Source organism: Camellia sinensis, chromosome 14, assembly GCF_055761805.1.
Source record: "Camellia sinensis isolate YWXY chromosome 14, ASM5576180v1, whole genome shotgun sequence".
Lineage (NCBI taxonomy): Eukaryota > Viridiplantae > Streptophyta > Magnoliopsida > Ericales > Theaceae > Camellia > Camellia sinensis.
The window spans coordinates 31,125,955-31,137,941 of record NC_138974.1 but is presented as its reverse complement, the minus strand read 5'-3'; the positions used below and the strand labels follow the sequence as shown (position 1 = coordinate 31,137,941).

Here is an 11,987-nt window from a genome sequence, read left to right as displayed (position 1 = left end):
AGCACAGTTTTTAAAGTTATAATAGAATTTCAAATTCATTTTTAAAATTGAATATTTAATGTTAGAATAAAATTAATATCATAATTTCACATTGATTTGCAAATTAAAAAAATCGTATCACTTTAAAAAAAACAGAAGCTAATTCTAAAGTTTTACAAAAAATAAAATATATATATATATAATTCCATATACTAAATTCAAATAGTAAAATTCGACCAGAAATTTGATAATTTTTTAAATAAGAGATTTTAATTTAAGAGTGAAGTATATTTGGAATAAAAATATCTTAAATAATTGTTCCCAATAATTCTTCTCATATCATGTTTAGAAGTTGGAGTGTTCAAAAAAAATGGAGAAACGGGTAAATCAATTCAAACAGTCGGTTTGATTTGTTTTTTTCAGTAAAGAGTCCGGTTCTAAAAATGGTAGAACCATTCCAATCGGATCTGTTTGGTTACAATTTTGAACCGAATCGGACCGTGATATATATTATATATATAAAAATTAAGATATAAAATGTTTTTTTTTTTTTTTATAAGATTTGAAGACTAACTATCATCGTAAAATTGATGACTCTAACGAACTTAATCAAACTAATTATTATTAATTAGTTTACTAACATAAAATATATATTATATTTATTATTATGTAAAATTTCTAAATCGCATACCGAACTACTGAACCATTTTCTATGGTTCAATTCTAATCCGATTTGACGGTTCAATTATGGTTCTAATTTTTCTAAAATTATAAAAAATAATTTGGTTCTTAATTTACTCTAAAACCAAACCAATCCAATTCGTGTACACGGTGCAAACTGAAACAAGTTATGAATTCCCTAAGCCCGTGTCTGGTTAGAAAATTATAAAAAAAAATTTTAAAAAAAATATGTAAAATTAAATAAAATATAAATATATTTTATTCACATTTTATAATTTTTTTTTTTCCTTTCCAAATTCCTTCATAAATTCCCCGCCCCCGCATAAATTTCCACATATCCACATTCCAAATACAGTTTCATATGAATCATATACATAGGCACATGCACGAAGGTTTCAAAATATTGCGTTAATTTTTTCTCCACTTTTTACTCTTCTGCTTATAACACTATACAGAAATCCATAATCATACTGTTAAGCCTACACAGATGCGACAAGATTACAGATGCGACAAGATTTTTCTACCACCCAAATATCAATATCCCTAAACCTCCTAAGATTCTAAATTTTGCAATTAAAATGTTATCTTTTTTATGCCTAATATTTCTGACAACATTCAAAACTCGCTTTCGATAATCAATTCAGCTGCCGCACCCATCGCATCAATCCCGCTAATGCCCAGCAGTGCCAGGGCCAGTTCTTCCTCATTCCACTGTCTCAATCCCCTCCCCACTCTCTTCAATACATCCACATCCACTTCTCGCATCCACATCGGCGTACATCCCACCATCAAGCTCACAAACCCTGACACGTAAGCCCGCCACAAGGCACAATCACAACCGAGCGATATTTTTCCATCAAGTGCACTTGCTAAGAACTCTAAATGGGCCCCGATAACATTTTGCCGCCACGTAGATGCCAGTGATGATGAGTCCACTCCCCAAGCGAATGTACCCAAAAGCACCACAAAGTATGCAAGAGCGTAGCCCCTTAGCATTGCAACTATCCCTCCAGATTCCCCTTTGTCGAGCTCTGACTTAATAAACCAAGACGGTAAGGTTTCTCTAATTAAAGATTGAACCAAACTTAATCCACCAGTTATCCAAACTAACGAGGCACCTAAAGTAGCTGCGAGCTTTACACGTGTCATCGCTGCAGCGAGAGAAACCTGACCATATCTCATCCCGTACTTTGTCTTCTTCAACTTGTCGATTTTCTCTGTGCGGAGCCCACAACTCGCGATATCTTTAACAGAATGCATCAGAAGGACAATGATTTCCTCTGTAATGAACATGAGATTTCTGATGGATCGGTGCACTCTCAAGTAGAGTATTCCGGGGGCTACCGGAGAAATTCCACCGGAAAAATGGGACCCGAACCCATGGCCAAGAAGGGCACCGACACTGCCATTGCTCGAGATGGGAGAGGAATTTAGGCCAAGAGTGGAAGTAAAACAGCTTTTTAGGAGCTGATCGACAGCATCAGTATTGTGATGGAAGACAGTACGGGATGCTGTGAAAATAAGAAAGTCGCTCCAACGCTTTACTTTCAGAGCCCATAAGGAGGCTATGATGGGAAAGCATGGCCAGGGGCAACCGGATGCGATGCTAATCACAGCTGGGCCAATCAGAAACAGCAAACGTTCAGTGGCCCTATCTAACTTGTATGTTATTGTGAGGCTTACAAGGGCAGCCAAGGGTAAGGGCAGTGTAGCTGGAGAGCTCCCTCCTACAACAAAACAAATTTTACTTTCAACAAATTAGATTACCAAAGCATGAAATTCTGGTGTTTCAATTTTCCTCAATACATGGTGTAAAAAAAAATCCTCAATACTCGTAAAAACTAAAAGGAGGAATCAGTAGAAGTCGTATTTCCAGTTCAACTAGTAGTGATTTTTCCATTGTAAATGCAAGCCTATAAACTATTGCTCGACAATGGGACATCAAAAAATGCAATAAGAAAAAGAACATACCTGCAGCAAGGCGTGGGACATCAACGCCGGTGCCAGCTAAAATTTTCTTTATCTGTTGCTCAACAATGGCTAAATTTGAGGCAGGAGTTGGCCAATCAGTACCATTCATAGAAGCAGGCTTCCAAATGCCCCGAGTAACTTCAGCTGAAAAGTAACTTACAATAGTAGCCAAGGATGCAGGAAGAAAATCAGCAAGATCTTTGAGACCTGTAATGAAACAGGCAAGACGGCCCTTAGCAACAAACCAACACCAGTGTATAGCTAAACTAGAAGAGGTTAGAACAGTCAGAAAACCAGATTTAAAAGGAGTAAGCTAAAACAAAAATACACACAAATATAATTCTGATTCTTTTTCCCTCCTTCAGAATCGGATTGCAAAGTAAAAAACAGGTTCAAAATGCATATTTTATCCAGCATGAAAAGGCTATAATTTACAAATAAGAAAGGGTCTATCTTCAACACTACCTCTTCCACTTAAAAGAGTTGGTTTCAATGATTTACATGCATAAAAATGTGAAAGCATTTACGCAATCTCAAGAAGATTGGACTAACCAGTCACCAGTTCACGAGGAGACAATCTTCCATGGGCACATGCTGTCAAAGCAGCATCAAGCACAAAGGGAACAGCTTCCAGAATGTCCCAAGCTGGTAATTTCAGTCTAAGGGAGGCATCTTCCATCACAGTTCCAGATGAATTACTACTTCCAGAAGTTGTAGGAGTCAGGGGTTGACCACTTCTATTTACTTTTCTGAACATCATGTTCAAAAGCCCATCAACAATCCGATGAACAGGGCTCCCGTGTACAAGACCAGAGAGGGTTGAAGCAATACATTCTTGATGCTGCCGGTACCAGTATTTTAACTTTGGAAAAGAATCCATGAATATTGGTTCCGTAGATGATGGACTGGCAAATTTTGATATTCTCTTGCTTTTATGTTGATCCCTGGGTGTGTTTGCATATGATGCTAACTGAGAGTTTCGGACCAATAAGAGGTATTCTGGAGTTAGTTGGGATCCCATTGGGGCCACATCTCCCATAACATGTTCATGAGGTGGATGATCAAACCTCCATAGCTTCAGCAGAAGAGTGAATGCATTGGAGAACACAGCACGGGAAGAAATTTCTTCACCTGTTGTAAGATGCCATGAGTCCATGGGTGCACATGAACCAAAAACCTCACAGATAGGCATCAATGCACCTGCCAGTTGTGGAATCTGGAAGGACAATTAAACAACATCAAATCAATGCCAAATATGAAGGATTTGAGTTTTTTCCATCTCATGTGCATCATATCTTTTACTTATCTCTCTCTTGATTTAGATTCCATTCTGGTCTTTCATACATCTTACAAATTTAAATTGTACATCATGGAAGGGAACAACCACGAAGAAGTTTTGGGAGTTCATCAATTGGTTGGACTACACCTGACATCTAGGTGATGTGTGTCTAACCATTCATTAATGAACATAGACGAATGCATCATGAAATAACGCATATTGAATGCATTTTTCACTCCTTGGACGAGGAGAGAGACATTTTTTATCGCCTACTTTTTTGTACAATTTCTTCAACATATCACAATGAATGAAAACTTCTGCTCTGTTCTTAGCAATGTATGAAGGGAAAGAGCATTTATAAACTCTTTGCATACCCCGACTAAGAAAATATAAAGATATGTATATGCATATGTATATATAAACATAAAAACTTCACATGCTAGCTCCCTTCATAAATCTTGTAGTCTCTTAAACAAATTTCACCACAAAAAAAAATCAGAAGGAAGCATGGTGGAAGAAGTTCAACCTACCATGCCATGTAAGGAAAAAATCTGAACACAATCAACAGATGATATTCCGGCAAGGAGAACATTCAAAAATGGAGCATAACGTATCAAATGGCTCTCACTCCCAGAATAATCTGCAGGAACTGGAGGAGACAGCAATGCTGTAATCAAAACAACAATATGTTCCTGCAAATATAGACCAAAATGTGCTTTGAATAAAAGGAGCAGGGGGGGGCGAAAAAAGAGAGAGAAAGAAAGAAGTGGCTGTTCATTCAAAATAAAACAAGATAAATAACATGATACTTTAGGGTAATTGCAATAATGTGCACCATGGTACCTGTATATTCCAACCACGTATTAGAGAATCCCCGCAGAGAATTGTCGCAGCCGATATCTTCTCCTCATCCGAACAGTTGACTGCAATCTCATATATTTTCTCTATTTCTGCTAAGCTTCCATCAAATCCATGAGCTTAAATTCAGTTGCCTTACCACTGGCAAATATACAAAAAAGAGCAACTGATATACCTGGCTTCAGGAAAGAAAAGGCTTTAACTGAAGACCAGGCTATAGTTACAAAATAAGGAATGTAATAGATACTAGTATAGTTTCCACTTTCAAATAATTTTAAAGATAAAGGTTAATTGAATTTTACCCCCTTTTGGTTTGACTCAAAAACACATTACCTCCCTATGATTTAGAAATATACACATAACCCCCTTGTAGTCCAGAGTAAAGTGCAAAAGTAATGAAATCTGTTAAATTTAACTAGGCATGTGTAGCAAGCACCAAATTCAGAGCATGTGACCAGAGGGACAAACATAGTAGTGCCTAAATAAACTAAAAATAACATTTTTGCCCTTTTTATTTTTCATTCTTTTCTTCTTTTTATTATTTTGTTTTCTACTTTCTTAATAACAGAACCACTCTCCTCTTCCCTTTTTATTTTCACCACTGCACAATGTCCCTTCATTCTCAAAGATAGGTTACCATGGAAAAAAAGGGGGCTTAAGAAAAAAATATTTAGAAAATACAAGTGTCTGCATACCTTGAAGCCGGAGTTGAAACCAAGGCATTTACCAGTGGAGGTGTTAGAGGAGAACCCTTCATCAATGATGACCAACCAGGCATTTGACCAGAAACACTACGAGGTATTTGGTTGCTGCGGCCTTTCACATAGCCAGGCCACAAATATGCTGACGTGTCCAGCAGATTTCTGGCAATACAAGCCTCAACAATCAGATGCCTCATGTTTCCAGCTGCAAGTGAATTCAAATTAATCAGAAGATTCTATATATACCTTAAAAATATATATAAAAGCCCAACAGAAAATAAAAGATATATAGCTAAACATAGCTTCATCTATGTAGGCACACATTTGTGAGTGTTCCCAAATTATGCTTGTTAGCATGCATGTGCACCCAATTTTCTGTGTCTACTTGTGCACCTAGTTCAGTTCAGATTGTTCCCTAACAACATAAACACTTCGGACAGCTGATGATCTAACACGGTTGATATATTGAAAAATAATTGAAACTCACAACAATTCACTGGCATATCATTCAAGCTCACACCATCAAGGTATCCGCTGCTGACTGTTAGGCCTGAAAGGAACATCATTGCTTTTGCAGCAGCCTGATTGGCTGCCGAAATTACAGGTAAGGGTGGAGCCAACAAGCCTTCATAATCACCCAAATGCTGTAGACTAGAAACTAAATCCCTGTGGCGCTTTCCTGAAACATGTTTCTCTTTCCTTTGACTGGTGGCACTGCACTCGACTTCATTATTGAGGGCAGTTTCCTCCTCCTCAATAATATTAAATACTGCAAGTGTTGTCACAGACAATAACAAGCACAAGCACGTATCTATACGAGGTATAGGAGCTTCACTAGGATCCCTCTCCTAAAAAGAACCAAGAGGAAAATTAAAAAATAATAAATATGTGAACAGCACAAATTTCTAAACACTTGGATTGCATATAACATTATGAACAAACCAATAATCCAAATCAGGTAGCATGCAAAAAAAAAAAAAAAAATCTAGTAGAAAGCATATAATAAAATATTAAAACAGAACCACATGAAGTCAACCTTGCATGAATCTTTGTTGAGATACAGTTTCATTTATAATTCGAACATGTTGTCTCCAGATATATACGAGTAGACAAGATCCTCTTGCCATATGGCACTTTTCCAGTTATGAGACTTTCCTCATACCACATATAGATAGTCCATACCAATGCACTAGTCTTGGACCGTAATTCTCAATACTAGTCAAAATCAAAATGAAATTAACAAGACCAGCACCAATTGAACAGAAAGATTACTTAATTTATAGTAACTCACAATCGAAACAAATTACTCAATTTTGCTGAAAATGAGAAATAATGACAGAATTGTAAAAGTAAGAGAAAAAGTAAAACTTCCCCCAATGTTCCTAGAAGGCTTTGTAAAGCCTGTCCAAAAACAACTGACCTTAAATCAAATGATTACTATGACAAAATTTACACGAGTCTCACCCTCTGAACAAGCCGTAGAGCTGCAATCCAGAGGCCAAGAAATGTATCCTGCCAGGTAGTTTGATTGACAGCCTGAAGAGCCTTCACTAAGCCTGCAATACTAGTCCACTTTAGTGATATAGTTCGGGAGAACTAAAGTCGCATTTAAGCAATAATTTAAGCATTAAAGAGCAAGAAATGACTTGTACCAGTAAGAACTTCAACAGCACTTGTAGCTGCCACTTGTGATCCGTCCATCGTATCTTCCAGATACAAATCAAAAGGAAGCCAAAGTGCAGAACGACTAGTGCCATGACATTGACTGGCAGAAGATGCAAGTGACCCAGAAGCCATTACTGCATGAAATTGTTTCTGTGAACTTGTTTTGCATTCACGGGACAGGACGTTACGCGTATCAGATGTTAACTGTAGAAGAGACTCTGGGTTTATATTTTTTGAATTTCTCAATGCTGATGAGTTTGCAGCAAGCAGTCGCACGTGCTGAATGAAACATCCCCAGTGTGAGAACCTAAGAGAAGAAAGAGAGTTATGTACAAACAAGATTCCATCCAATAAAGTAATCCAATAGGTACTGCTTGTCCAGTCCAAAATTCAGACAAACCAGACTGTTGGTCAAAAAGTCTCTCAAGGAATTGCTTGTTTTTCAATCCCATGGTGACAATTTCAAAGTTAGACAGCACAAGAAGCCAACAAAACACAAGCATAGATATAAAATCTTACAGATTTCGACGTGCCAAGTAAAGAATCCTGGAAATCACTTTATGTTTGAAAAATTCTCCGATTATCTCAACAGCCATAACAGTATTTATTTTGTGCAGCCCCTCATGTCGTTCAGTTCTCTTCTGATCAAAGCTATCATGACTGTCTATTTCCATATCTTGTTTCCCAGTTAGCCACCTAGATTTCCTTTCTGGTGTAAGTTCCAGCAGTCCTTCATCGTCTAGTGATGCATCAAGTAACTGCCATACAATTGAAAAGACAAATCCAACTACGAGTAGCCCAGGTTCAGATGCTGGAAGGGAAAATATCTGGGAAAGATGAAGAACTTCGTCTATTGATTTCATGATCCTGCAAATCCATTCTTATGTTAATCTCTTCACATGCCAATTGCTTGAACCAGAACTGAAGAAATCCATTTTATTAAACACAAACAAAAATGACACGACTGAGTAAATGACAATGAAGAAAATAAAGCAAAAATTGAGATGTAAATATAACTGAAATAAATAGAGTAAAATTAAAACTCAAACTGAACTTACTTTTCATAATTTCGACAACTAATTTGAGATGCAAATGAAAAAGCATGTCTCTTAAGGAGCTCTAAATAAAGCCTGTAAGCCGCAGGATGCAACCGTCGACTTGGAATCACACTGTTACAAGCAAAGATTGAGTCAGTCAAAGTATTAAATGATTGATCAAAGTGGAAAAATATATAGTATTCAAAGCAAAGCCATTCTGTGTAAAAAGCAAGGCAATGCAAATATGTAAGACTTTGAAGGTTAAACAGAGGCAAGTAAACTCCAACTTGGTACTTCTGACCTACGACTTTTAGGTCAAAATAGCGATTGGACCTACCAATCAACCACATATTAGGCCAAAATAGTAGTTCCCACCTTTCTGGTTTTACCAAACCATATGTTGCAATAAAGAAAATCCACGAAATTAAGCAACTTTTAAAAAAACAATGGAGCATACGATATCAGTCAGCACAAAATAAATCTAAGCTTCATTTCACACCAAAACCAATATGCGATACAAATGAAGCACAACTTATAAAATCACCATTTACACAGTGTCAACTGTCCAAAACAGTGGAAGAAACAAACTCTAACTTCCTCATGGTAATGAAATATTCCCATGCAATTAAGTCATGACAAACTGACAAATAAATAAATCCAGAGATTTATTTTGTAAAGTCTCTATTCCTTGGTAATCAAAGGGTAAAAAAAGATAATCACTATGTTACATTACACATAAAGTAAGGATGCAAAGGATAAGAGGAGAAAGAATGCTCAAATTCAAAATCCACCATGGGGAAGCAAAAAAATGACAAATAAATAAATAAATCCAGAGATTTATTTTGTAAAGTCTCTATTCCTTGATTTATCTTGTATTTCTTTTTATCTATCCATTAAAGGGTAAGCAAGCAGCAACTTTCATCTAAAAAAGATGTCAAGAAGTATCTCAAAAAAATTCTATCAAGGCCCACCAATAGTTTTAATTTCATTAGGTCCATATCTCTCCCCCCCCCCCCTCTCTCTGGTCTTCCTGTTGCTCTCTCTCTCTCTCTCTCTCACTTTCTCATGCTGCAAACACATATACAAATGGACCTTTCGTCTAGGTGGTCCCTAGGTACAAAGTGTGGAATGCAGTTGCAAGAATTCAGGAATTACAATCATCACTTTACAAGCAACTTGCTCTCTCTAATTCTAGATTTTGGAAAATCAAAGATACAATGTACAGGATGAATGGGGCCAATGGTATGAGAGGCCAACTATAGTGATCAAGGCTCTGGTTACACTGCATCCGCCATACCATCAAATCACATCACCACCTGTTATAGTTGCAACAACCGCTACCATTACTTAAAGACCTTGGTTGTGATACATGTTACATTGAGGTCTCTATATAACAAAATATTGTGAATAAATCAAAAAATATCACGACATATCGCATAAATGTCACAATGAGTAATATCACATTAATATCATAAATCACAAAATATTGCACCCATGTTGGACATACGAAAAAAACTTTAAGTGATTTATCAAACTTTATCAAAAGGAAATATTTAAGATATCTCCTCTAATTTTACATAGGGAAAATTAGTGTTGAGACAATAGTAAGTATTAATAAAGGAAAAGTAATGTATTTAGGAAAATAGTAAACAGTCAAGTGGAAGCTTTTATAATAAATAAAACATAAAAAACACAAATACATAAAATGAAGAAAGCTGGCCGGAAGGGTATCAACGTTAACCACTTATTCACAATGGATTACCAGTTTTTACATTTTACAAAATGCGCCTTTTTTTAGTACTTAATTGTTAAAAGGTTAATTGAGCGCCCTTGCTATTCAAAGGGGGCTGCGCTTTGCAGAAGTGATAGGTTAACTTGATATTTTGGTGGAGAGTGATGTGCAGAATGTCGTCTCCTCTATTTGTTGCCTTGATGATGATTTGTCTAAAGCAAGCTATGTGGTTTCAGATTAATCTTCTTGTTTTGGGCGCACTCCATGAATGAATCTTAGCCTTAGATTTTAGAATAATGCTATATATATTAATTAGTGTACTAATAGATGATAGATGATGTGACACTATTTTAAAAGTTTTGAATATTTGTAATGTGTATAATAAATGTGATCAATAATAATATTATAACACTAATGGACATGTAAAACCACCACTGTAGAATTTATAATCTAGGTAAATTTTTGTTCTTTTTTCCTAGGTTTGTGGACCTAAATGAAAACTATTTTTTGCCTGGGTTCGTGGGCCCACATTTATCACACTTTGCATATAGCATAAGTTCCATTTGGGAAGTGGATTGACTTTTTAGCTTTTTGACCTTTTTGACTATTTTAACCTGGTGCTAAAAAAACCTGATTTGTGAAGGATTTTTTACTTTTTTGTGAGAGAAATAATGTAATTATTATGAATTAGATGTGATGTTTTGTCTTATTGGACTAAAAAGTCTAATTTTTTTTGTGTGGCTATTTTAGCGAAAAACAAGCCCACAAACCAACTTCCCAAACGGAGCTATAATATATCTATTAAGGTGTTGTTTGAATGTCCTAAATAAGTGCACTTTTTAACTTTTTGGACTAAAAATTTGATGAAAAAAATATGATTGTTTGGGTTAAATTTTTGACTTTTTATGAAAAAATATGTATTAAAAAATTGTATAAATTAATGTGTAAGAGAAAATTATGATTGGAAATTGTGCAAACGTAGTTGTTCGGTGAATACTTTTTAACTTGTTGGCTAACTTTTTGACTTTTTACCTTTTTTTTTCAAGGTGCCAAACTTGGCCTAAATATAGGTCTCATTTGCAATTTTGACCTCTAATTATGCATTAATTAGGTCTATTAAAACTTCACATAAAAAAATTATTTACTAAATATCCGTACATTTAATTTGCAGTTTTGACCTCCAATTATGCGTTAATTAGCTCCATCAAAACTTCACACAAAAACTAATCAAACTTTTCAATACGAGTTCTAAAATTTTATTTCATCTTGATATCATATAAATTGACCGAGAAGCATGTAATTGTGAAACCATACCTAGAAGAGAGAAGAGCGAGAACATGCATCGAGGGCACGATCTTCATGATCAAGGCCTTCTCGAGGTATTTCCAGGCCATGGGAACGTTGTTGGACCAACATATGTGAGAGACGAGCAAGTTAGCCAGCTCCGTGGAGGGTAAAGGAACTCCGGCGGAGGAGAGGGTGGAGGAGAGCTGAATCGCCCACATCAAGGGGTCGCCGCCCCTTTCCTGAGCCGACTTGGTGAGTTCGATTACACCGTCCCACATACTGCTACTACCACTGTCTTGTAGAGTCACCGCCATGGTCGCTCTGGTTTCTTAGATTAGGGCAGATCTGTGAAGCTTTCATGGAACCGAAACGACTCTGAGAGAGAGAGAGAGAGAGAGAAGTTTCCGAGAGACGGGCCTTCTTGGGTTTATATTTGAAAAATGTTTTGAGATAAAAATGTACGAAAATTTATTTGGTTTGATTTTTTTTTAAAAACTGTTTTAAAATATTATCTTTAGAGAGAGTTTTAGACAAAGTAATTGATTTGATGGGTATAAGAAAGAGATTTATTTAAAAAATTTGTAAATCAAACAAGTTTTTGAAAAAAAATTTTGAAAAATTTTGTTTAATTTAATTACTTTTAAAAATTTATTTGTAGATAATTTTTCTCAAAATTTTTTGAGAAACATAAACCAAATAAAGCCCAGACTTTTTTTTTTTTTTTTTTTTTTTTTTTTTTTTTTTGACAAAGCCAGTTTCCGGGGGGGGGGGGGGGCGTGTATCGAGGAAGCTATATG

General features: G+C 35.9%; 1 protein-coding gene across 1 annotated transcript; it reads right to left on the bottom strand.

Moving 5' to 3' along the window:
- Positions 1 to 1,053: 1,053 nt before the first annotated feature.
- Positions 1,054 to 11,659, bottom strand: LOC114270157 (mediator of RNA polymerase II transcription subunit 33A). Its single transcript, XM_028211579.2, has 12 exons — positions 11,218 to 11,659; positions 8,193 to 8,303; positions 7,654 to 8,001; positions 7,122 to 7,441; positions 6,934 to 7,025; positions 5,957 to 6,317; positions 5,464 to 5,674; positions 4,754 to 4,868; positions 4,441 to 4,602; positions 3,184 to 3,847; positions 2,632 to 2,838; positions 1,054 to 2,387 (listed from the first exon to the last, which is right to left on the bottom strand). Exons 1-12 carry the CDS (start codon positions 11,502 to 11,504, stop codon positions 1,276 to 1,278), a joined length of 3,990 nt encoding a protein of 1,329 aa, XP_028067380.2. The 5' UTR covers positions 11,505 to 11,659; the 3' UTR covers positions 1,054 to 1,275.
- Between the last annotated feature and the right edge of the window lie 328 nt (positions 11,660 to 11,987).

Excerpts from the sequence above, each read along its gene's own strand:
- LOC114270157 (XM_028211579.2), bottom strand. The coding sequence starts at position 11,504 with ATGGCGGTGACTCTACAAGACAGTGGTAGTAGCAGTATGTGGGACGGT. Across the intron at positions 8,304-11,217 it reads CTCGCTCTTCTCTCTTCTAG|TGTGATTCCAAGTCGACGGT; the intron begins GTATGGTTTCAC and ends TGCTTGTAACAG. Across the intron at positions 7,442-7,653 it reads TACTTGGCACGTCGAAATCT|GTTCTCACACTGGGGATGTT; the intron begins GTAAGATTTTAT and ends TTCTTCTCTTAG.